The sequence below is a fragment of the Octodon degus genome, unplaced genomic scaffold, assembly GCF_000260255.1.
Source record: "Octodon degus isolate 3935 unplaced genomic scaffold, OctDeg1.0 scaffold00206, whole genome shotgun sequence".
NCBI lineage: Eukaryota > Metazoa > Chordata > Mammalia > Rodentia > Octodontidae > Octodon > Octodon degus.
The window spans coordinates 1,083,875-1,110,418 of NW_004524782.1; the positions used below are offsets into that span (position 1 = coordinate 1,083,875).

General features: G+C 47.5%; 1 protein-coding gene and 1 pseudogene across 8 annotated transcripts; one reads left to right on the plus strand and one right to left on the minus strand.

The window, feature by feature from the left end:
• The first annotated feature begins 7,680 nt into the window (after positions 1-7,680).
• Positions 7,681-20,187, plus strand: LOC101588709 (sialic acid-binding Ig-like lectin 13). Of its 8 annotated transcripts, none has more exons than XR_002818826.1 (7): positions 7,681-7,819; positions 7,884-8,249; positions 8,438-8,716; positions 8,940-8,987; positions 12,390-12,483; positions 12,727-13,222; positions 19,586-20,187. XR_002818826.1 is itself a non-coding variant. In XM_023704885.1 (7 exons), exons 1-6 carry the CDS (start codon positions 7,786-7,788, stop codon positions 12,788-12,790), a joined length of 885 nt encoding a protein of 294 aa, XP_023560653.1. In that variant the 5' UTR covers positions 7,681-7,785; the 3' UTR covers positions 12,791-12,798; positions 19,586-20,187. The 8 variants fall into 8 exon arrangements, 7 of the variants coding, with proteins under 7 accessions (XP_023560653.1, XP_023560652.1, XP_023560655.1 ...); XM_023704885.1 differs by having other exon boundaries at positions 12,727-12,798; XM_023704884.1 differs by lacking the exon at positions 19,586-20,187 and having other exon boundaries at positions 12,727-12,798; positions 13,048-13,807.
• Positions 20,188-23,448: 3,261 nt separating this feature from the next.
• Positions 23,449-23,850, minus strand: LOC101589111 (annotated as a pseudogene).
• Positions 23,851-26,544: the final 2,694 nt, after the last annotated feature.

Genomic DNA, 26,544 nt, shown 5'->3' on the forward strand with positions numbered 1-26,544 from the left:
ATAAATAAAAAATTTAATAATAAAAAAAAAAACTGCACAAATTTATGAGCTGCTATGCAATCTCATTACAGGTACATTTCGCCCTGTGTTTAAATCAGTGTATAAAACGTATCTGTCTCCTCAAACATGCATCATGTCTTTATGGTGAGAACACTCTAGGCCCTTTGTCCCAGCCTTTTGCAGTACGCAGCTCTACCGCTAGCCACCTTGAGTCACCAGGCTATGGTAGCACCTGTGACCTCCTTCCCTCCCTTCCTTTCACCCTGTAGTAGTTTAGAGTTGCAAGGGGAACAATACAGGACACATAATTTATAAGATTATTTTATAATAGTCACCAGAAAATCATATAAAAGAAAGTTCAGGAAATCTGTCCACACACTAAAGACCAAAGAATCCAGCTGAGGGCCTGGATCCCATGGTATCCTGCATGAGTCCATCTTTCGAAGACCTAGAGCCCATAACAATGCCCCCCAGGAGCCTACCTCGAGGCCAAAGCCCATAACAGTGTCTATTGCATGCCTACTGCACCGATCTGCACTGGGAAGGCCCAAAGGTCAGCGGTGGAAGCTAGGAAGCCTGTGCCAGCGGCATGAAGGATCTGTGCCAGCAGGCTGAGGGATCTGAATTGGAGCCAGGAAGCGATGCTCAAAGTAAGAACCAGAGCTCCTCCCCTCAAGTACCACAGCCATCCTCAGTGACAATGAGGCCTGGAGCTCCTCCGGGAATACGGATAGCTGAGTTCCCATCAAGAAAGAGAGAGTGACAGTCTTCTCCAGGAGACTGAGCAGTGTGCCATCTTCCCCTCCAGAGCCAGGAAGTAAAGCTCAAAGTAAACACTAGAGCTCTCCCAAAGTGAACCATAGCCATTCTCAGACAGGAAGGCCCTTGAGCTCCTTCGACCTTGAGGACAGCTGAGTCCACAGCACGAAAGCCAGCATGACAAGCTCCTCCAGGAGAACCAAGAGCCCTCCAACAGCCTCTCTTTCTCTCCCATTCTGCCTCTTATTCCACCTGCAAGAACCCTCAGGGGGACCGCCCCACCCCCAGCACCATGCTGGATCAGCTCAGCTAGGAGTTACAAGTTGTCGATGTGCCACACATCTTCAGCCTCAGTCACCATCACTCCGCTCTCAACTTCAGGGAGACCGACTTTGGAGCATTCCACCTATGAGTCTGTGAGTGACAGCAAGGCACTTTTACCTGTAGCACAAGGCCCTTCACCTGATGCTTTCTCTCCTCAACAGCAGCTCTACTGAGATTTAAGTGATACTCAAGTTATCTTCTAAAAATCTATTCTTTAGCACAAACATCAGATTGTGTGACACCCACTATAACTGATTTTAATAACTTCCTTGGCAACCCAAGAGGAAACCCCAGCCTCCTGAGTCATCACCCACTCGCCCCGTTTCCTCCAGGCCTCAAACTACCCATTTATTTTTTTCTCTCTCTTTCTGACCTGTATGTAGAAATAGACTGTGAATACACACATATGAATCAGACATGCATAAAAACAGACTTTTGTATAGACACGTATCCTAGCTGATCTATAGGGAAATAAAGTAGATAACTGGTTTATTTCACACACACACACACACACACACACACACACACCATGTATTCATTCCCAAGCAGCCCGATGATAGAAGCAATGGGCCCTATGCCCCTCCTCTTCTTCTCGCCAGGGATGTGACAATAACTTATCAAATTCCTATTTCCGAAGGAAATTTAAAATTTTTCATCGCACATCATTACCACAGCTGTGAGAAGCCCATGCTCTTCATGATACTGTTGCTTCCGAGTTTGCATTCTGGGCCATCTCAGAATATACCATGAGCCTTTGCAGTGTGGACGACAGAGGTGGGAATGCTCCTGACTAAGGGGCCCCAAGGCAGGAGTGACCCAGCACTGTCTGATCCCAGAGGAGAAGGAGCGTGTGATCGGGTGGAGCCCCAAGCCCCTCCTCTGGCCAGGTCTAATGAATCAGCAGGCGCAGCCCACAGGCTGGAGGCTTCAGGGAAGAGTTTTGCTCCTTGGAGCTGTGGGCTCTGAGCATCCCAGGGAGACTCTGACACCGCAAGAGGCCCCGTCATGGGATGGGGCTGCCTGGGAGAGGCAGGGGGACCTGAGAACAGGAGAGATATGTGGGTGCCCTTGTTGGCTCTGGATGGCGCCCCACGGTTGGAAGAATCCCTGGGATTTTTATTCTCCCCAGTGGATGCATATCCACCGCTCGTCTGAATGCTAGGTACCTGGTCCACACCAGCTGCTGTGGGAAAGCAGTGACACTGGCCAGAGGGTGCCTGGGAAGGCCACCCTGGGGATTGCCTGAGTGTGTTTCCACCTGACTGTTTGCTGACTTCCAGAACCCCAGACTGGCTCCCCATCTTCAGCTGGCTGGGGAGCCAGGGTCCTCTCTGTGTCTCTGGGCTTGACACGGAGCCACACACAGAATCAGAAGAGTCTCAGCAAGATGGGAGGAACAGGCGCCAGTAGTTGGCTTGGTTGATTTCTGCTGCTGTAACAGGACCAGAGACTGGGTGACTTATGACTGGAAAACCATCGTCCATAGCTTTGGTGACGGCAGGTCAGCGCAGCAGCGAGAGCGTATCTGGCGGCCCCTCTTCCTCACAGATGGCACCATCTAGATGTCCTCATGTGGCCCAAGAGATGGAAGATGCACAAAGGTGCTAAGTGTAGCCCAGCCATGGCGCCTGTAATCCCAGTCCTCTAGGAGACTGAGGAAGGAGGACCTCAAGTTTTGTGGTTTTTTTAATAAATTTTATTTGTGTGTGTGTGTGTGTGTGTGTGTGTGTGTGGCCAGCTCAGCCCACCAGGGGGTGGGGCTGGCTGGCATGTGGTGCTGGGGGATCGAACCGCGGTCCCTGTGCTTTGCCAAGCTTGTTCCAAGTAGGTGCTTTAGACCACTGAGCCATCTCACCACCCATGACCTCAAGTTTGAGCCCAGCCCAGACTACTTAGTGAAATCCTGTCTCACTTTTTTTTTTTTGCGGAACCGGAGATTGAACTCAGGCCCTTTGCTCTTGCCAGGGAAGCGCTTATTCCACTGAGCCATCTCGCCGGCTCCCCATCTCACATTTTTAAAACAGCAGTGATTAAGCAGACCTGGATTCCTGCTCAGGAATCCTCCCATATCCCTCACCACACACGGGGGATCTCAGTACCGCAGAGTCTTGTGCTCAAAGAGCTGAATTGCATCAGAGACAGTTGCAGACTCGCTTCCCAGCTCACGGCGCAGAACTGTTCCAAGCGCAGCAGCTTCCGTATCTTTCTCCCATGGACGCTTTTTGTTGTGGTATCTCTTGCCTTCTCTATACCAGTTTCTACACCCGGGGATCAGTCAGTCCTATTGCCTGTTGTTTGGCTTCAGTGAAGCGAATGGGCTTGCCTCAGCGCACAGAAAGGTCTTATTACAAAACTCCTCCTGTAGAGCTATAAAACGCGCCCCCCTCCCCCCGGAGGTGAATTGCTGCGTTTAAACAAGCTCCTATCCAACATCCGGAAAGCCAAAAGAAAATGCCCATAGAGTAAGCCAGCCGGATGCAATTCAAGATGTGGCCACCAGGTGACAGCCATGATGCTGCTCCCTGTGGTCCTTCCAGAGACTCCTCCTGGACACCTGTGGAGCAGGAGGACACGGCCACCTCGTGCGGAGTCTGGCCTTTCCCTGTTCCAGCGCCTGTCATGAACTTCTGGAATGGTTAGGGAATCACCTTACTGGCCCATAACAAGAGAGATTATCTGTTCCCAGTCCCCCTGACATTGTTTTATTCAACAAACGAATGAATGCAACTCTTCTTCCCTCATCAAGGGCCAGCGAAATAGCTCAGTGGACCAAGTGCTTGCTTAGGCAAGTGCAGAGACCGAGGTTTGAGCCCCGGTACCACGGGCTGTGCCAGCTCCACCTCCTGGCGCACTGAGCCGTCCACCGAGATGGGGTGTGGTGGCACACACCTGTAATCATGCTGGGGCGGCTGAGACAGGAAGATCACTATGAGTCTGAGCTGCATAGTGAGCTGTACCAAAATCCTGTACCAAATATATAAAAAGGAAAAAAAAAATCCATTGTTCCTTCTATCGTCCATGGCTCTTCATGCTCTGCTGGCTGAAGAGCTCCGGCCACCTTGCACCTGACTTGCAGCAGGAAGGATGCTTTGTGGTGATTGGAGGTGCGTGGTCAGGCAGTGCCCACCTCCCCACACACACCCTGGGTAGTGGCTGAGAAATGGGAGAGCTGGGCTGGGGCTGTCTTCTCAGTTTCTACCTCTAGGAAGAGGCCCAGGGGATCTCCTACACGCACCCTGACCACCTCACCTCTCACCTCGCCGTCAGGACTCCTCGGGCCCGGAAGCCCTTGGCTGCTTGAAAGGAGGAACCTGGACACCAAAGATCAGGGAGGAGCTCCTCATGCAGAGGTGGAGTGCTGAGTCCCTCCTCCCCTGGGTCCGGACTGAGTACTAAGATTTCAAGCTTGAAGTGAGCTTGTCCTTGAGGATTAGGGAACCTGCGCATCACACCCTATGCCATCCCCTACCCTTGGGTGGCTGGACAAAGCCACATCTGTGTGGCTCCCAGTGCCAGAACAAGAGCAAGCCTGGCAAGGGCTCTGCAGTGGCCACCAACCACCCAGACCAAGCAGTGTGGGTGGAGACTCGAGGATGACTCGGCCTGGAAAGTACAGCTGCACTCAGAGAGTTGCCTTTCCCAGGGCGGACGGCGGGGAAGGGAAAACTTCCTCTCAAGTTGAAAGAGAAAGCACACACTGCACTTTCTGATGCGACTTCCTTTCTTTGCACGTGATAGGACACAAGGATAGAATGTGCAGATCCATGGGACCGGAAAGCTTGTGTCTCCCCCAGATGAGTGTGTTGAAGGCTTAGCCCCCAATCTGGTTGTATTTGGAAACAGCTGTGACTAGGTGGGTGAGGTTAAATGAGGTCAGGAAGGTGGGGTCCTGAGCCAACGAGAATGCAGTTACTCCACACCAGCTTGGCTCCAAGGGAGAACCTCTCCCTTGCTGTCTCGCTCTCCTTCCCCTCCTCCACCTGCCTCTCTCCTCTCGCCGTGCACTCACTGAGGAAAGGCCATCCGAGGACGCAGAAGGCAGCCGAAACAGCCCTGAGCAGCAAATGCATCTGCTGGACTGCTTCTTGTTGTTGTTCTCTAGAGCTCTGAGAAGTGAGATCTGTGCTGCGCCCCATACCCAGCTGGTGGTATTCCTACTGCAACAACCCAAGGAAAGTGAGATGCTGAGGGAGGCCGCAGTGAGAGAGGGGAAGACAGAGCTGCTCTCCACAGAATCAGGAGCTCTGTCCTCTGTGGGTGCGTCCCTGGGTCTGTCTGTCTGTCTGTCTGTCTGTCTGTCTGTCTGTCTGTCTGTCTGTCTCTGTCTGTCTGTCTGTCTGTCTGTCTGTCTCTCAGTCTGTTTGTCTATCTGTCTCTGTATCTCTGTTTCTGTCTCTCTCTTTCTCTCTCTTTCTCTCTCTGTCTGTGTGTCTGTCTCTCTCTCTGTCCTCTGTCTCTGTCTCTGTCTCTTTGTCTCTGTCCCTGTCTGTCTCTCTCTCTATCTCTCTCTCCTCTGTCTTTGTCTGTCTCTTTGTCTCTGTCTGTCTTTCTGTCTGTCTGTCTCTCTCTCTCTGTCTCTATCTCTCTCTCCTCTGTCTTTGTCTCTGTCTCTTTGTCTCTGTCTCTCTTTCTTTCTTTCTGTCTGTCTGTCTCTCTCTCTCTCTCTGTCTCTCTCTCTCTCTCTCTCCTCTTTTTCTCTCCTCACCTTCTTCATATCAGCTCTGACCCAGAATCTACATCCTGTGCCAGCCAACACCTTGGTGCAGGAGGGGGAACCCACCTTCCTTTCTTCTAGGCTTGGGTACCCTCACCTCCAAGAGCTTGGTGGTCTTCACCATGCTCCTGCTCAGCCTGAAGTATTTTATCACACATTAAATAATAGGTTTTATTATTATTAATCGGGTGTAACGAGGCCAACAGACCAGGAGCCAATGACCATGAGGAAGACGGTTTGTTACACATACTTCCCAAGAAGAGGAGCACAGGGGACCACCCAGGCCTGAGGTGAGGGGCAGCCAGGGAAGGGACAGCCAGGTGGTGTTATGGTGGCTTTCCTTGGAAAGATGCCAACATATTTAGCTGGTTTAAATAGTGTCAGTGTGTTCTGGGACACAGGGCCTGTGCCCAGCTGTCTGTACCAGTCTTGGGATGATGCGGGTATGGCTTCCTGGGATGTGACAGCCAGACTGAGCTGGAGGGTTAGAGTTCAACGAAAGGCCAACTTCCAGGCACCATGTGCCCTCTGTAGCTATTGGCTAGTTCTGTTAGCCAGATCTCTCTGCAATGAAAAAATACAGTCGGCACACAGGCCCGGGGCCTGAGGCCCAGCCTCCTCTGTCAGGTGATTGCCCTCTACGGCTGGAGCCTCCACAGAGGGACTCATCCAGCTCTGTGTCTTTTGGGTGTAGGCAGGGTGGCTCGTTTATCTACACGTTTATGATTTGCTTCCACGCCAGCCCCTGTGCAGATGTCAAAACTGTCAGTATCATCTCAATCATGTGAGGAGGCAAGACAAGCCCTCTTGCCTTCTCTTCCCCATGGACATTCTGCTTCCTTAATGACCTGTGCCTGCATAGAGCATCCTGACCAAAGCTGAAATAGGCCCTCAGCCCTCTTAGAGCATAGACCATGTCCAGTCTGATCACTGTGTCCAGATGGGGAAGGGGCAGACACAACCACCAGCCCTTCCTTTTCTTCACTGCCCTATGGAGTGCTCACTGGCAGCCTGTCTGATTGTCCCAGCATAGGTGGCACATTAAGGGTATGAGTAGAGTTTAGGGCATTTGCTACCAGCCCCAGTGCAGAGCATGTTCTCATTCTGCAAAGTGTATGAATGAGTGGATGGATGGATGCATAAATGAATGCATGCATGAGTGGATGGATGGATGGCTGGATCGATGCCTCTAATGGTTGACCCAAGACCCCTGCTCATCTTTTACCCCCCAAATATCAAACACAATCTCCAATACTCCACACCTAGAAGCACTGGCTGGCTCTAGGGTTGGCTGTAGCCCTTCTGATCTGTTCACTGTAGATCCATGGAGCCGAGAGACTCTTTCTTGGGTGGGGGGATCCTCTGCATTGTAGAGTGTCCAGCTGCATCCCTGGCTTCTACCCTCATTATGGTACAGCAAGGCGAAATGTCTTAAATCACTGAGAAATGTCCAGAGTGATGAAACTGCACACAAGTGAGAAACTGAATTCACAATAACACTGTGACTTCCTCATGCTGGTCAGGATAGGCCCCTTTCTGGTGCAATCAAAGGCCACTTGGAGCCCCTCAGCCTGAAGAGAAGCACAAAAGGAACCCAGAGCCCCCATCTCTCATGCCTCAGGGGACCTCTGAAGTCCCAAGCAGACCCAATGAAGACAGGATAGCCATCTTTAAAGCCCTAAAGACCAGTAGGATGGGATACAAGATTTTGTCTAGAACCAAATGTAGAAGGAAGTGCCCACAACAGCAACAGGATGTGGTGCCTGCTCCTGCTCTGGTCCTGCCTGTGTGGGCCTCTGGGGTCACTGGTCATGGGGTTTCCCCCAGCTACCCAGAGGAGCGGCTCTGGTCACGTGACTGATTGAGTAGCTCTTCTCTGAGACACTGGTGTCTCTTGTTCTTTCCTGCTCCGTGTCCCACGGTGCTTCCGAGCTCTGCTCCTCCCCTCTGTGCTCACCCGCAAATGCCCGCGAGCCTGCGCATCTGACATGCTGCTGCCTCTGCTGGCCCTGCTGTGGGCAGGTGAGTGGGCTCAGGGAGGGGGTCTGGGTCCTCTACACAGAGCTGAATCTTATCTCCCCCACAGGGTCTCTGGCTGTGCACCCAAGATACATGCCAGATCTGGTGTCAGTGCAGGAGGGCCTGTGCGCGCTTCTACCCTGCCAGTTCTATTTCCGCTTCTCCTCCCTACGTGACTTTGCCACTGGCTCCTGGCTCCGGGATGGGTCTGATCGTCTTCGCTACTCTCCAGTAGCCACAAACAACCCTCAACAACAAGTGCCAGGGGAGGTTCAGGGCAGGTTCCGCCTCCTCTGGGACTTACAGACCAGAAATTGCTCCCTTCTCATCAGGGATGCTCAGAGCCGCGACAGTGGCTCTTACTTCTTTCAGATGCACCCAGAAAATTTTGGAAGAAATTTTTATCCGAATCCTCTTACTGTGAATGTCACAGGTGAGACTGTAAGTCCAGGCTGGCCACCAGAGGTCATGGTGGCCACAGGCCAGGGCTGCAATGGGTTTCTAGCCTGCAAGAAGTTGGGGGTTGAGCCCTGAGAGCTCAGGAAGAGCTGGGTCAGGGCTCAAGCTTTCCATCCCCCCATGGACCCTCCATCCTGACCCCGCATTCCCTTTCCTCGCCAGCCCTGACTCATACCCCTGACATCCTCATCCATGGGCCTTTAGAGTCTGGCCGTCCCAGCAACCTGACCTGCTCTGTGCCCTGGGCCTGTGAACACGGGACTCCCCCCATCTTCTCCTGGCAGGGGCCCTCTGTGTCACACCTGGGTCCCACCGTCACCAACTCCCCAGTGCTCATGCTCACCCCACAGCCCCAGGACCATGGCACCACCCTCACCTGTCAGGTGACTCTGCCTGGAGCTGGCGTGATCGTGGAGAAGACGGTGCAGCTCAATGTCACCTGTGAGAACTGGGCCAATAAGCCTGGGTCCCTGGGGGGTGAGGGGTGAGGAACCACAGGACCAGGGCTGGAAGTAGGGGTGCGTATGTGCTGGCTGGCCACTTGAACTGGGGGCACAGGTCCTGTCTTTCTGTGGGTATATGATTTCTGGGGTGACTTGAGAACTGCTGTCTTATCTCACTCTTCACCCCAACAAGAAGGTAAAACCTGATCTTCCCATCCCAGATTCCACAAGGAGCTCCACAGTTGATATCTCCCCGGGACCCAGCTCAGGTACGCAGGAACTTTCTTTGTGCTAGAGAAGAGTGGCAGGACCTCTTCAGCTTAGAGCAGGGCCAGGTCTCTCCTCCTCTTGGGCACAATCTGGTGAGACAGCTCCCTTGGTGACGAACCTTGGTCCCTCCCCATGCACAGCCCCCTTAACCGCTGCAAGTTCCTGTCCCACTCAGGCCTCCCCCTCACCTCCTGTCCTATTGGCCTCCACAAGACAGAGCCACATTCACATGGCACAAGCAGACTTTCTAGGCTCTTCATCCATTTCCTGGAAACACCTCCACCCTCCTCTCAGTCCCCTTGTAGCTCTGACCTAAGTACTTCTGGAAAGAAATACAGTCTCTCTCTCTCTCTCTCTCTCTCTCTCTCTCTCTCTCTCTCTCTCTCTCTCTCTCTCTCTCTCTCTCTCCCCCTCCCTCTCTCCCTCCCTCCTTGTCTCTCTTTCCCTCTGTCTCTCTCCCCCTCCCCCTCTCTCTGTCTCTCTCCCTCTCCCTTTCTCTCTCCCTCTCCCTCTCAGTCTCTCTCTGTCTATCTGTTTCTCTCTCTCATTCTCTCTTTCTCTCTCTCTCAGAACACACAGAAACACACAATAATCTATGCCCAGTAGCTCAGTCCTGTCCTCCCCAGTGACAAGCATCCATGCAGGCTGTGCTTAGCCCCATCGTGTCCCTCCCCAGGGACCAGAGAGGTCACAGGTGTCAGGAGCACAGAGGATCCTTTCTCGGTGGCTGCGGGGCAGCTGCACAGACAGCGCTGATTCCACAGGCATCCTCCCAGTGCACAGAGTCATGCACCAGCCTCCTTCTGCCACCAAAATAGTTCCGTAGCCACAAAGGCGTCTGTAGGCGGGTGGGAAATTCCTAAAAGCAGCAACCGGAAGGGTGGACGGGTTAGGTTTCCGGCAGTGAGGGCTGGGGGAGTGCTTTCATCCACCATGTGCGTGGCGAAACCTTTCTGTTGGATTTGATTTTGTTTTGGGTGCTGAGGATTGAACCCGGGGCTAATTAAGCCTGACAGCTATACCAAGGTACATCTCCCACCCTCACAGAGACCCTTGCACTCTAATTCAGGATTTGGTAAAACTCGCCACTTCTCTATATACTTTTCTTTTTTTAATTTTATTTATTTATTTATTTATTTATTTATTTATTTATTTATTTATTTGTGTGTGGCCAGCTCAGCCCACCAGGGATCGGGGCTGGCTGGCATGTGGTGCTGGAGGATTGAACCGCGGTCCCTGTGCTTTGCTAAGCTTGTTCTAAGTAGGTGCTTTAGACCACTGAGCCATCTCACCAGCCCCTCTGTATACTTTTAAAAGTGTATATGCATGTTTTTATTGAGATAAAATTCACTAGCATTACATTCAGCACTGCCTGCCTTAAGCTGTACAAAAACCTGGCCTTTTGTTGTATTTACAACGATGTGTGGCTTCCACATTATGAAATTCCAGAACTTTTCAAACCCCTCGTGAGGAAAAACCCTTGCACACGGAAAGCCGGCACTGCGCCTTCTCCTTTTCTAACGTCTGTGACTCACTCTGTCTCTGCCACATTTCCTGCTCTGAGCACAGCAGAGAAGTAGAATTGTCTAAACTGTGCCCTCTGTGTTTGGCTGCTTCAAGCAACATCACATTGCTTAGGGTCAGCCGTGTAGCGTGGGTCAGTCATTCATTCCTTTTGTGTGTGTGTGTGTGTGTGTGTGTGTGTGTGTGTGTGTGTGTGTGATACCAGGGATTGAACTCAGGACCCTGAGCTTGCCAGGCAAGCACTTATTCTACTGGGTTATCTCCCCGTGCCTCTCATTCCTTCCTAAGACTTCAGTAAGAACCCTTCTTCTTCTTTTCTTTGCAGAGACCTTATTTTGCTCATCCACTTAACCAGGTGAAAGACAGACCATAGGGTTGTTTCTACTCTTCAACTACTATCAGTAATGTTTCTAGGGCTGGGGAAGTAGCTTGGTGGTCTAAGCACCTGCCTAGCAAGCACAAGGACCCAGGTTCAATGCGTAGTACCACATGGCACGCTGGTCCTGGAACCCCAGATGCCCCATGCCACACCAAACCAAGGGTGGTGGTGCATGCCTGTAATCCCAGCCCTGGGGAGGCTGAGACAGGAGGATCACTATGAGTCTGAGCTGCATAGCAAGACCTTGTGCCAAATAAATGAAAATTTCAAAAGAAAAATATTTTCTGAGCACATTAGTGCAAATGTTTTGTCTGAGCAGATGGCTTCATTTCCCCTGGGCACATCGCTATCAGCCGAGTAATAAACAGCACTGTGTAGAGCGGTATCTAAAGGAAATGCGTTTTTTAAATTTTTATTTATTTTTTAAATAATTTTATTGAGAAACAAATAGCAATGAGACAGTTTCAAAACCGATTACTAGCACAGTTTCAATAATTAAAACATTGCAGATTGTTGTTTTCATGGTGGTTATTTATAGCACAAGATGCAGACATGGTAGCCTGTTCACAAACACTATTAGAACAAATCTCTAATTCTTGTCCTGCTGTGCAGGCCCCACCTTGCCTTCCCACCAGCCGGGTCCTAAGCACCAAAGTTCCATTCAAAAGCTCTCTGCATCTTCCCCCTATTATTGTTTTCCTTTTCACAAAAACTATGACTTGCTGGTGGGCATGAAAGAGCATCTCATTGCAGTTTTGATTAGCATGAAGCTGAAAATTAAGGATAATGGCAATGGCTTCATGTAGGTGCTGGCCCTTGTAGATCTTCCTCGCAGGCTCATTGTCCAATCCTAGGAGCACTTATTAACTGGGTCACATGGGCTCTCTGTCATTTGATCCAGGAGGGCCCTTGCATGTACTGCAGTCAGACCCTTATCACACAGAGCACATCGTCCTGTGGGACACATTCTTCCCAGCCTCAAAGACTTGGTGGTGTCTGTCACTCTGACTTCCACAGAGTTGCCTTTTTGCTCTCTTTTGTTATGTATTTAGTCCAGGGTCTACAGGGGCTACAGGGTCTCACTACACAGATCAGACTCACAGTGGTCCTCCTGTTTTCACCTTCCCCAGCGCTGGCAATACAGGTGCTCAGGACCATGCCCAGTCCCAGTCATCTCAGCATTCCCTGGGGGCACGGCTGGCATGGCCCACCAGGGATCTAACCCCAGTCCCTAGGTCTGCGCCTTTTTATTTTTTTTTATATCATCTGTCAATGAACAAAAGTTTAAATTTTTACTGAAAGGAAAATGATGTTTTCTCCTTATAATTGTAGAGCAGTTGGAGCGGGCGTCACAACGGTCCAGTCTCATGGGGTCATCTCTTATCCAGAGATGAGGGGAAGCCTGAAGGGTCCATAGCCATGACTTCCCCTAGAAGATGCAAAGGGAGACACTGAGGTTGCACTTTAGCAGAACCCGGCCTCTCCCACCTTCTTGTAGGGAAATCAGAGCCCATGGCCGAGGTGGTGCTGGTAACCATTGTGGAGGTGGCTGTCAAGATCCTGCTTCTTGGGCTCTGCCTCTTCTTCCTCAGGTGAGCGCTGTCCAGGGTAGGAGAGGAGGGGTGGGGGGCCTTCTACCCACCACTGGACCCCCTATGCCTAGTGCTGGGATGCTCAAAGGAGTCCGGAAATCTGGGGGCCAGACAATGGCTGAGAGGGTGATGAGAACCGAACAGGATAATCCTTATTTCTCCAACTCTATCCCAGTGGTGAGGTGACAGTTGTCCACAGTTCCCAGAATGCCCACACTTAAAAGCTCTGGTTTCTTCACTTAGAATGAAGTACCAAAGGAAGAAGGTGGCAAGACCACAAGTGAACTTGGACACTGCCATGAATTAAACTCTCAAGTGAGCGAACTCTGCGAACCCCACATCCCTTCAGCCACCTCCATCACGATGACCCCAGAACTGCCAGCAAACAGGCATGAGCAATCACCCTTTATGATGCTGAGCCCTCTTCCACTGCTGGGGTCCAGTGATGCTCATGGCTGATGGCCCCACATATAAAGCCGGATGAGGGCGTGTTCACTACAACCTCCCTTCATCTCCCTCATCTCACAGATCACTAACTGATCTTTCTTTCCTCCTGAACCTGAGCTGGACCAAGTCCTTCTCCATCCTGACCACAGTCATTCCTGGGCCTCGTCTCTCCCCTGACCACTGAAGCCACCTCACTGCTGCTTCATCTCTCCTGACACCAGCCTCCAGGATGTGACTGCAGACTCCGTCATCACGCACTGCCTGCACATGTCCTCTCCACGGGCAGAGATGGGTAAAGGCTAATTCTGGGCTGGAGGCCTGTTGGACTCTTCTCCAGAGCCTCCTCTGCCTGCTCCACGCAGCTCTCAACATAGCCACTGGCCAGACGCCCGGACTGGAACCCGCATGCGCCGTTCTTCTCTTGCGATGCTCTCCCGCCATCCTCCCCTTCCAAGCACCGATCACACTCCAGGCTTGAGTTACAGTGCTACTGAAGTGTGTGCAATTCTGTGTCTATGTCTGTGTGATCATGTGTGTTTTTGTCACTCTGTAGCACCCACTAGTTTCAGCCCACAATGCATGTATTGAATTCCTGAATGATCTACGGAGGGGTGACACTCTCCTATTCTGCATAGACTACTTTGATAACCAACACTGAGTCCGTACCATGTGCCCCTATATTTGTGGGCACCGGGGGTGCCTTAGGACACACATCCCGGTCTCTGTCATGAGGAAGCCATTGTTCTAGAGATCAGAGGAGTAGGAATGAAAAGAAATCAATAATAAGTTGAGACATTTAGGATGATGATTCATGTCTGTACAAAAAGCTTGCAGAAGCTGGTGATGCCGGGGTTGGATTTCCTGGCACCATTTGTTAAAGAGGAATTCTTTTCTCATCATTCATGTTATGGTTTGTGTCTAGTTGTCCCCCAAAAGCCTCATGCACTCATGGGGTGAGGACTTCTAGAGTTTGTGTTAACTCATGGTCCACTGGGATTATGTGTGATCCAAGGCTGGGATTATGGGTTTTAGTACTGCTGGGATTACCCATACGTGGGTAAGTACTGGGAAGTACCCATAGGTGTGAGTACTTCCCCTACCCTGGGGCAGGTAATTTGCTTTACAATGTAAGGTGGGAAGAGAAGCCAGCTGCTTGAGCTGCTGTTACCCCTCTCTTGTCACTCTTGCTCTTTGCCGCCGCCATGAAAGGTTGCCCTCTGCTATGTGCTGCTCTGCGTTGGACCCAGCTGAGTATGGACTGAAGCCTCCAGTAACTGTGAGCTAAATAAACCTTTCCTTCCTTCATTTTGAGTGTCGGGTATTTGTCCCAGCAATGAGAGAAGAGTAACTAAGACAATTCATTTTAGCACCTTTATCAAATTTCACACAGTGAAGGTCTATGAAGCTGTTTCTGAGTCTTCTATTTCACTGGTTCAATGCCTATTTTGTGTAGATCCACCTTGTTTTATTGCTGTAGTGGATTTCTAACTGCTGCTAAACTTCTTACACCCAGCTGAATCAAACTAATGAGGTGTTGGGTGAGGGAGGCCCACCTGAGGGTTGTTGTCATCAGCATAAAAGGAAGAACAGGAGAAGCTGCCAAAAGGCTCTTAGGGGTGTTGTTTGGAGAAGGTGTTGGAGCTGTTGGAAGCTGCTAGTTCTCTTGGGCTGTTCTGCTGGGAGACCTTGTCCTGCTGGTTTACCTGAGGAACTTTGGGGGAGCTCTGGTCCTCATCTTGAGCATCACTTCCTGGCTCTGGAGGGGAAGATGGTGCGCTGCTCAGCCTCATGGAGAAGCCTGTCACATTGGCTTTTCTGATGGGAACTTGGCTTTCCTCGTTGCTGGAGAAACTCAGGACCTCACTATTGCTGAGGATGTCTAAGTTACTTTTGGGGAGCTCTGGTGCTTACCTTAAGTGTTGCTTCCTACCTCCAGTTCAGATCCCACAGCCTGCTAGCACAGATCCCTGACCCCGCTGGCACAAACTTCTTAGATTCCATCACTGACCTTTGGGTCTTTCCAGCACAGATCCATGAAGTGGGCCTGCATGAGACTTTGTTGTGGGCTCTAGGCCTCGGGCTGGAACTGTGGGAAGCTTTGTCATGAGCTCTAGGCCCTCAGCTGGATTCTTCAGTGTTTAGTGTGTGGATAGGTTTCCCGCATTTGCTGTATATAATTCTTTGGGTGATTCATCATAAAATATTATAAAACATGTCATGTACTATATTGTTTGCCTTGCAAAAATTCCCAAACCATGACAATGGCCATAGCATACTATCACTTGGAATCCAGGACTGTGATGCTGCCCATGTTGCTCAGAAGTGCTCTAAGTATTCTGATCTCTTCTGGTTTCATATATATTTTGGTTTGCTGTGAAGGATGCTACTATCTCTTTGGTAATGTGGCTATTCTGCCAGTCTCCTACAGCAGGGGATGGCTTTCTATTTCCCAATGTCATCTTCGGTCTCTTTCTTCAAACAATGGTCTCCATAATAGAGGTCTGCACCTCCTTGGTTAGGTTGACTCCAAAAAATTTAATTCTTTTCGGAGCTACCCTATTGTGAATGGGATTATTTTTCTGGTTTCTTTCTCTGTAGGTTCATTATTGGTATGGCCAAAGACAATAGAATTGAAAGTACTGGTTTGAGATCTTGCCACTTTGCTTAATTTGCTTTTTAGCTTTAAAATTATTCTATTTGAAGCTTTTGAGTCTTCTATGAAAGGGATCATATAACTCCCAGTTTGACCTCTTCCTTTCCTATTCCTATCCTTTCATATTTTTACTCTTGCCTGACTGCTCCAGCTAAAACTTTGAGTACTATACTGAACAGGAGTGGTGACAATGTACACACTTGTCTTGTTCCTCCTTTTAGATTTTCCCATTCACTCTGCTGTTGACCTGAGTTTGTCATCAGTGGCTTTTATTAGTTTGAGGTAAGGTCTTTCCCTACCTATTTTAAGCATTTTTTTTTCATGAATGGTAGTTGGATTTTATCAAAGCCTTTTTCTCTACTTATTGAGAGGATAATATCTTTTTAATCCTAACTTCTATTTACATGGTTGTCTTAATGATTTGAAACAGTATTTGATTCCCACAGTTTAAAGAGAAAAGATGTATTTTGGCTTGAAGTTAAGAGGTTTCAGGCCAGGGTCATGGCAGAGGTATGGCAGAGGAGGGTTGCTCATAGCATGGAAGTAGAAAGCAGAGAGTGAACAAGGAAGAGGGGAGGAATGGAGGGAAATCCTTCCAGGTCACACCCCCAGCATTCCCCTGCTCTGACTAGACTTCACCTCCCAACGTCACATTTAACCATAAACTCATCAGTGGGATGATCCACTGGTAAGCATCACACTGATCCCAATCACCTTTCAAAAGCTCTGTCTATTAGTGCATGAGGATGAGGGGGAGGGGTGACTGAAACATAAACTATAACAGTGGTGCATTTCATTTATTGATTTACAGAGGTTAAACCACCCTTGAATCCCTGTAATAAAGACAACTTGGTCACAATATATGATCTTTATGATGCATTAAGTGTACCAGCCTGTACATTTCTTTTTTTGTTCAGTCCTTCTCCACTTGGTATCAGAGTAATGTGAGCTTTAAGAAATGTGTTTGGCCACATTCCTTACCCCTAAATTTTATGAAACAGTTTCAGACTACTGGAGTTATTCTCTGAGGTTATAGTAAAAGTCATGGCTGAATCCATCAGATTCGGGGCTCCTGTTAGTTAGTAGAGTTATTATTCCTGCCTTGATTTCATTATCTGTTATTGATTTATTCAGGGTTTTTATATCTTCTTCAGTTGATTTAAGTAAGTCATATGTGTCTAAGAATTTATCAATTTCTTCCTGATTCTTCAATTTATTAGAATATGTTTCCAAAGGTTTTTTTTTTTTTAATCCTCTTGCATTTCGGAGTTTAGTGGTGTCCTTTGATTTTATATTTCCAATTACATTGATGAAGACCATATCTTCTTTTTTTTATGAGTGTATTGTTAAGGCTTGTGCCTAGATGTCACTCCAAAGCCTCATGCAGTCATAGATGGGGTTCCTCAGTGATGGTGGAATCTAGAGCATGTTATACTGGGAATAAGGGTGTGTGATTGCTAAAGCAGTCCACTGATTGGTTTGGCACAGTTCTGGGAGTGGCTAATGGGGAGGCCCTCCCTGGGGGTGAGTGCTGCCTGTCCTATGGCTCGAAGCCTGGATAGAATGTAAAGCACAGAGAGAGGGCTTCTATGGTCACTGAAACCTCCACAAACTATGGCCCAAAAGAAATCCTTCCTCCTTTAACTTTAGGTGTGGAGTGTTTTGTCTCAATAATGAGAAAAGTAAGACATCTATCTAGAGTTTAGTGGTGTTATTTATTCTTATAAAGTAGCACCTCTTCAATTCATTGATCATTTGTATTGTTTTTTAGTCACAATTCCATTGATTTATGTTCTGATACTTACATATTATTTTCCTTTTCCATGTTTTATACTTGGATTGCTCTTATTTTTCTAGGACCAAAGATGCATCACTAGCTCATTACTTTGTGATATTCTATGTTTCTAAAGCAGGTACTCACAGGTATAAACTTTCCTCTTTGAACAACTTCCATTATATGGCACTTATATTGGTATTTTGCACCACCATTGTCATTTGACCTAAGAACTTAAAAAATTTCTCTCATTATTTCTTCTGTTAGCCACTGATTATTCAGGAAATTCTCATTTCTTTTCTATGCATTTATGTACTTTCTGTAGTTTCTTTTGCTGTCACATTCTAGTTTCATTCTGTTGTGGTTTGGTACAACTCAAGAGAAATAATTATTTCAATTATTTTTCATTTATTTAAAAAATGTGTGCTGGCCTAAATATGGTATTTTTTAGTCTTCACTTTTTTTTTTTTTTTTTTTTTTTTTTTTTTTTTTTTTTTTTGGAACCAGGGATTGAACTCAGATCCTTGCATTTGCCAGTCAAGCGCTTATCCTACTGAGCTATCTCCCCAGCCTGGTAAGCACTTATTCTAGTGAGCCATCTCCCCGGTCCCTGTATTTTTTAGAGAAAGTTCTATGGGCTGCTGAACAGAATGTGTCTTGCTATTGTTAGATGAAACACTTTATAGATATTTTAAACATCAATTTCTTCACTGATATTATCCAACTCGGACATATTTATTGAGTTTTTGCGTGGTTTACCTATGTGTGAGACTGGTGCCTTAATCCCCACACTAGGCCTATGTTGGTGTGTATGTGTTCTTTTATCTCAACACATTTTCATCTTATTAAGATTCACCAGCATTTGGTGCACACATATTTACAAATGTTCTCTTTTCCTGTTGAATTTTCTCTATTAGTAAGTGACTTTGCCCATTTTGGCTCAAAGTCCAACTTTTCTGACATATACTACTACAGCTTGTTTTGGGGCTCGATATACAGAGCATCATTTTTCAGCCTCTCGCTTGTCATCTGTGTGTGTGTGTGTGTTTTGTGGATGTGATGTGTCCCTTGCAGGTGTCATAAAGTTGAATTGTTTCTTGATTCAATCTACTAGTCTGTCTTTTGGTTAGGAAGTTAAGATCTTTGCCATTGAACATTAGCACTGATAGGTATTCATGGATTCCTGTCCCAGGATTCATTTGTAAGTGACAATTCCTTTTTATTTTGTATTTAATGACTCTCTCAACTAAATGCATTCATCCTTTCCTTTGGGTTCCTTGGGGATGTTGACTTCACGGCCTCTGGCTAGAATCCCTTGGGGATTTTCTGCAATGCTGATTTGGTGGTCATGAATTTCTTTAGACTATCCAGGCCACAGAGGGGTTTTTATCTTTCCATCAGCTTTGAAGCATCATTTTGCAGGCTGTAGTCATTGGTGTTGGCAGTTGCTTTCTTTTAAGGCTTGCAAGACTGCACCCCCAGCTCTCCTGGCCTCTAGTTGAGAACTTTGCTGTTACAGTGATAGGCTTGCATTTTCATGTTACTTGACTTTTTGTCTGATGGCTTTTCCTATTTTCTTTTTGTTGTTGTTGTTGTTGTGAATTTCTGGGATTTTTACCATGCTGTATTGTAGTTCTTTCTGGTTTTCTACCTAGGGATGCAACTGATGAGCTGCTCAGTGTTTGTGTGTATAATGCCTGCTCTAGAACTGCTCCAGTGTTTTCTCCAGCCCCAGCTCTCACTGGTCATAGCTATAGCAGACATGTGTTTCTCCCTGTCTTGCAGACCACAGTCCCTAGTTCTGGGTCCCTGAAAGCACTTGTACCATTTGCACCTCTGTTGCTAGGGCTTGCTGGTCCTAACACAGTCACTGTTTTCTGATGTGATTCTCTGGCTTTTGCTTTCCTCAGTGTGCTGATCTGGAGAGACCCTCTCTTCAGAATGCCTCACTTTCTGGGCTCTGTTCTCTAAACGGGAGGAGAGTTGGGCCAAGTGGGCACTGGGTGGTGGCTTCTAGACCAGGCACCAAAGCACAGCTAGGCAGCCACGGCTCCACTTGCTTTCTTTCTTTGAGAGGATATTTGTACTGTGCCCAACAAGATTTTTTTCATTGGACCAGGATTGAGAATCAGTTGCATCCTACTCTACTCACCCCTGTCACTGGATCTCATGGGCTTCTTCAGGTTGTCTCCTGTTGGATTTTCTTTGTCCCTATTCTGTATCTGCAGGCCTTGGTGCACCAATTCCAAGCATCTCAAGAGTGCTACTGCCTAGATCCCACCACAATGCTTCTCTCCCGGAGAATTTCTAAAGGATGTGATCACTAAGGAGAAGAGGACACTGGGGACAGTCCCAGAACACTACATGGAACAACTGGAAGGAAGGCAGCCCTTTGTAAAGAACAGGGTTCTAAGAAAAGAGAGTAATCTTTAGAAGCCTTCTGAAACCCCATAGGAATCCAGGCAGAGAGCTGGAGAAAGAAGTGGGGAGAGAGAAGGGCCCACGCTGAGGTGAAGGAGCCCACAGGGGAGGCAAGAAGAGGACAGAAGAAACACACATGGGGTCAGAGAAATACACTTATCACCCACGATCTTCACAGCAGCAGTTTCTCTTCATTTATTAACTGTAATAATTTTTGTGTTGCCTTTAGATATCTATAGGAAATATTTCTGGCCTATTGAGGTATAAGTGACAAATAAAAGCTCAGACACTTTTAGTATGCAATGTGATTTTTGTGGATAGCCACTTCAACAGTTTATCATTTTTGTGATTGATGTCATTATCTTGCAGATGAACAGAAGCTGTAGATGCAATGCTTTGCAAGAGAGCCACACTGCCTTCAGGTTGTCTCCTGTTGGATTTTCTTTGTCCCTACTCTGTATCTGCAGGCCTTGGTGCACCAATTCCAAGCATATCAAGAGTGCTACTGCCTAGATCCCACCACAATGCTCTCCTGGAGAATTTCTTAAGGATGTGGTCACTAAGGAGAAGAGGACACTGGGGACAGGCTAACACTTGAATGACCTCTCATGTTTGTCAACATCTCTGCACTTGGACCTGGCACAGCTGGTGTTAATCCAAGACTGTTTTAGATCTAGAAGTATTTGGCTTTTGTTGCTCTGTGATGTGAACTTTCAGGAATTTACTCTATTAGCAATTCAGAAATGTGCAGTACATCATACTAACTATAATTGCTGTTGCATAATTTCCAGAACTGATTTGTCCTTGGTGCCCTTTGATCAACCTCTCATCTTTCTTTCCTCCCCCAAGCCTCTGCCTCCAACCTTCTCTTACTTTTGTGAGTTTGATTTTTCAGATTTCATGCAAAAAGATTTAATGTGACATTTGTTGTTCTATGCCTTGGGGAGATGGCTCAGTGGAATAAGTGCTTCCCTGGCAAGCACAAGAGCCTGAGTTCAATCCCCAGTTCTGCCAAAAAAAAAAAAAAAAAAATCTGTTCTATGCCTGGCTTATTTCTCATGGTACAATATCTTCTGATTTTATCCTTGTGGTTGAATATGGAAGGATTTCCTTCTTTTCTAACTACATGATATTCCAACTTATGTTATGTGCAGTGTGTGTATGTGAGAGAGTGTATGTGCATGCATACACGCTGTGTCACTATTTCTGATCCAGTCACCCATGTATCGTGACATTTGGTTCACTTTGCACTTTGCCTATTGTGAATAATGCCACCATGGACGTGGGAGTGCTGGTTTGTCTCTCTGATACTGATTTCATTTTCTTGCCCATGCATAAGCCCCAAAATGGGATTGGTGGTCATGTTACAGTGGACGTTTTAGCTTTTGAGCTGTCTCTGTGCTGCTTTCCGCAATGGCAGAACTGATTTACATTTCCTCCAAGAATCTGCTACGTGGAGCCGGGGAGATGGCTCAGTGGAATAAGCGCTTCCCTGGCAAGCACAAGGGCCTGAGTTCAATCCCCAGTTCTGCCAAAAAAAAAAAAGAATCTGCTACGTTTTGTGTTTAGATGTGCCCTCAAAGCCTCATGCAGTCACAGAGGGTGGATTTTCAGAGGAGGCTGAATCTAGAGTGTGTGGTGCTGGGATTAAGGGTGTGTGATCAGCTCCCTGAGGCGTGTGGCATCACTCTCATCCCAGCAGCCTAGCTGGAATTTAAAATGGGCAGAAAGATGCTGTTTCTGGAGCCACCGGATTACGGACTGAAACCTCTACAAACTGTGAGCCGAATCAACCTTTCGTTCCTTAACTTTGAGCATTGGGTATTTTGTCTCAGCAACTAAAGAAAGTAACCGAGACAGAGGTACAAGCTTCATTTTTCTCCCCATCTTGGCCAGCCCTGACTTTCCCCTTTGATTCATAGCGGTCCCAACAGGGGGGAGGTGACATCTCATTTTGGGTGGAGGTGACATCTCATTTTGTTTTTCTTTTTTTTGCTATTTTTTAAAAAAATTATTTATTTGTGTGTGTGTGTGTGTGTGTGGCCAGCTCAGCCCACCAGGGGGCGGGGCTGCTGGCATGTGATGCTGGGGGATTGAACCGCAGTCCCTGTGCTTTGCTAAGCTTGCTCCAAGTAGGTGCTTTAGACCACTGAGCCATCTCACCAGCCCCGCATTTTGTTTTTCATGTAGGTTTTTCTGGTGCACACTGGTGCCTCGGTTCATGAACATGATGATCTGATTCTGGTCACAATTCCAGTCGGATGAAAACCCAATCAAAGGCAGTGGGAAGGGTCAATGTTGACCTGATGGGGAAGTTTGATGCTGGTCTCATGCAGTTTGGTTTGGGGCCACAGTCACAGTGAGCATTGAATTTGTGAACCAAAGCATCACAGAATTTTGGTGTTGAGCGTTCTTTACACCCATTGACCATGTGTGTCTTCTTCTGAGAAGTGATCCCTCAGGTCATTTTCACTTGGGATACTTGTTGTCTTGTTATGAATTTCATTATGTTTCTTGCATAGTTTGGATATTAACTCATCATCCAATGTATGTTTTGCAAAGCTTTTCTCCCCTCTGTTGTTTACCCCTTTATCCGATTCATTGCTTCCCTTGCTTCCTTTGTTTTATTTTATTTTGATGCAAACCCTTTCGTCTGCTTTAATTTTTGTTGCCTGGTTTTTGTAGTCATTTCCAAAAGCCACAAAAGTGGCTTAATGTGATAGCTGTATAGCACATTGTCCTTTTAATTTAAAATCTGCCTTCATGTTTGTTGCCTGGCTTTTGTGGTCATTAGCCCTTCAGAGGCCCGTGTTATAGAGCTGTTCCCCTGTGTGACTCCAGTGGCTTTTACAGCTTTGGGTTTTTGTTGTTATTGATGAAATTAAACTTTATTACCTCAAGTAATAAATACATGCAAAGATGCAAACAGTTTTAGTCATTTTCTTCCAGATGTTTCGATCAACAGGGCAAACACAGAAAGAAACCTGCACAGTCTTCGTGTGAAAGTGTCCAGGGCCATTTTAGGTGTGGTCGGTTGTTCTTCTTCTGTATTTATAATTTGTGAACTTTTAGAATATTTTGCTGAGTTAACACACCTATAATATTCACATAATGGAACTTAACAAAAAAAAAAGGTATACAGATGAATGTCCATTTTGTATCTGTGTATTCAAAATGGTTAGCATAGATATATAATTACATTCTCTTAATGAATAGAGGGATTTGTTCTAATGGTGTTTGTAAATAGGATATCATGTCCGCATCTCGTACAACAAGTAACCACTAGGAAGAATGTATGCAATGTGTTAATTATTGAAACTGTCCTATCAATTTGGTTTGAAACTGTCTCATTGCTTTTTGTTTCTGAATAAAATTGTGGGAAAAAACTCCACTAAAAAAAAATAGAACTGACTTCCAAGCCTTAAAATTCATGCAAATGCATCAGCAGAGAGGTTCCGCCCTATGGGCCGGAGCCGCCAAGTGCCCAACCAAGTGAGGGGGCAGCAGGGTCTGCGACTGTGAGCAAAGACTGGTGGGGAAGAGTAGACCGTTCAACAGAGATTAAAGGGAGACGCTGGGATCTTGGGCACAAACAACGGTTTGTTGTAAAACAATACAAGTGCATCTTTTACATCCATGCTTAAAAAAAAAACAAAACCCTGGGCGGACCTCACTTCGTGAGGTGCGAACCCGGATTCCCTCTGAGATCTTTTCTCTTTCTCGGTTCAGAGCGTAGTGAACCATGGCAGAAAAGAACTGTGGGCGTTTCCAAAATGGATTTCTCCACAGCGTGGGCGGAGGCTGCGTCTCTGGTGTAGGGCTTGGTCTGGGCGACGAGGTGCTCCCGAACCAGCCCGCGGGCGTGGGTGATGCACCCCGTTAGCCGGCTTGTGGCGCTCTTGCTGCCTGCCTACGGGGGTCAGATCTCCTTTCCAGGCTCCTTGATGATGGCCAGCAGCTCCGCCTGTCGGCTCTGGTGCACCTGGCTCTGCCCAGTTAGGTCCCTGGGTGCAGCCGAGCGAGGGCGGCCCTGGTCACTCAGCAGCTGGCGGCACTGGGAGGACATGGCCATGCTGGTGGAGGGCAAGTGGACCCTTCCAGCTGGAGAAAATGGTCGCGATGGGGCCTTTTAAAAAAAAAAAAGCACATAGATCATTCCACATGCCCAGATCTGACTGTGCCCCAGAATTAGACTATCCCGTTCTTGACAATGATTTCGAATACATTTCATCAGAGCCTCGGGTCTTACTTGGAATCTTTTCTCCACTTGGAGAGGACGTGGGGATTTGGCTATTGACTACAGCAGCTTCAGGAGATGGATGGGAAAGGTTGTGGAGGCCTCGCTGGGTGAAACAACGAAGAAGAGAGGAGGGCGGAGGAAATGGAAGCAAGACTTGGAAACAGGAGCCTAGAAACAGAAGAGAAGAAAGAAGGGCCTCTCGGTTTTCCTTTTATTTTCTTCCATGCTTATTTCAAATTTCACAGAGCTGCGCAGTGGAGTCCTCCTCCCAAGCGTCCTGGGAGATGCTGAAATGAATTGCTCTACAGTTCACATCTCAGGGAAAGAAATTTAGTCTCTTGGATTTCTTTTATTTCATTTTTATTTTATTTTTTGGTACAAGGTCTCCTTATTCAGTGTGGACTCATGGAGATCCTACTGTGTCATCCTCCCCAGCGCTGGGATTTCAGGGGGTACCAGGGTTCGAACTCGAGAACTTGTACTGGCCAGGCAGGCATTTATGCCTGCTGAGCTATCTCTCCATCCCAGTTTCTCCAATTTCTGAAGTCAGTGTCCCTGGATCTGATCTAAAGGTCCCGTGGGCAGCCTCCCCCAGACTCCGTGGCCTGGGGCCATCCCCAGAATCTCTCAGATTGTTAAGGCTGCAGTCTCCCTTGACTCCTGGCCCTGTCACCCATCTCTCAGCATCTGAGGTCAGGAGACCTCCCCCCCTCCGGTGCCTCTACGGTCCCTCTGCTTCTCCAGGACACAGCTGTTGCGACTGCATTCAGGATGAACCCTGCTTCCCAAAGGAATTCACGTAGTCTTATCTCCAGAGCTCTTCTTGCCCAGAAGTCAACATGAGCAGGGCTTAGCTCCAAGGCCTGGTCTGGGGGGCCTGTTCTGCCCTGACAGATGCAGTGCAATCTTCTGCACCCTGGCGTGTTCCAAGCCTTGCCTCCCTTCACCATCTTTGCTCTTCCATGGCCCTATAGACAAGTGATCTCCTGTGACACACATTTGGAGAATGGGGGCCTGATTCCCTGAGGAAGACTGATAAGAGGGTGACCAGAACAGCCACCCCTGGAAGAAAATGCCTGAGGACAGGTCAGTGGCCTGTATGGCACTGTATCAAGGACTCAAAACAACTCTAAGAAAAAAATATATAATAATGTACATAATATATATAATAATAACATTCTTTAAAAAAACTTAACCATGAAGAAATGGGGACCAGTCAAATAGCTCAGAGGATGAAAGCACCTCCAAGCAGGTGCAGGGGTCAGGGGTTCAATCCCTGAGCCTGCCATGCTGCCTGCCCCCAGAGTACGCTGAGATGGCAGTTGAGACTGGACGTGGTGGTGCACGCCTATAATCCCAGCTCTTGGGAGGCTGTAAGTAGGTGGATTTCTATGAGTCCGATCTAGTAGTGAGACCCTGAGCACGCTGTAGACCCTTCCCTAAACGTACAGGAAAAAAAAAAAAACACAAAGAAATGAACATCTGTGATTATAAATGGGCAAAGTACTGGGATAGACATTTCTCCAAAGATATGCAAATGGTGTTAGGCACATAAAAAAATGCTCAACATTACTGATTATTAGAGAAATGTGAATCAGACCCAGCAAACCAGATGCAAATGTTGCACATCCTAAACAAAAGGCCATAAGACATAAGAGACACCATTTCACACCCATGCCCCAAGTACTGTTTTTTGGGGAGTTTTTTCTTTTTTTTCCAGAACCAGGGATTGAACTCAGACCCTTGTGCTTGCCAGGCGAGTGCTTATTTTACTGAGCTATCTCCTTGCCCCCCTCACCCCATTACTGTTTTTTAAAAAGGGAAAGATCAAGCATCAAAGAGGATGCAAACCTGGAACTCTTGGCACTGTTCGTCAGGATGGAAAATGACAAGCTGCTGAAGAAAACAGGGAGATAGTTTCTCAAAGCTTTAAGAGTAGAATGACACATGATCCAGCAGCTTCCTTCCCAGTGCAGACTCTAACGAGCTGGGAATGATCAGGCTCCTATGCCCCTCTTGTCACAGCAGTATTATGTGATTCAGCCACCTGGGGCATCCTCAGCGTCTCTCCACACCTGTGCAGGTGAGCAAAGTGGGCCACACAAGCACAGTGCACCGTCGTGCAGCACCTGCTACACATGGGCAGACCTTGAGCACTTGGTGCTTGCTGAATAAGCCAGTCACAGCAAGTCAACAGCTTCTGACATTGCCAGTCCTACGGATAACCCACTACTATGATGGACTACTGGACCATATTGGATTATTTTGCTGATTTCACACACCTACAGTATTTAAATGACAATGGAATACCCATCTCTGACAAAACTAAACCAAAAAAGGGAATACAAATAACGGACTATTTTGTACCTGTATATACAAAATAGTTAGGATAGATATACAGCTACTTTCTCTTAATTCAATGAGAAGAAAGATTTGTACTAATAGTGTTTGGAAAGGATATCATGTCTGCATCTTGTACTATGAATAACCACTATGAAGAAACCAATCTGCAATGTATTAATTATT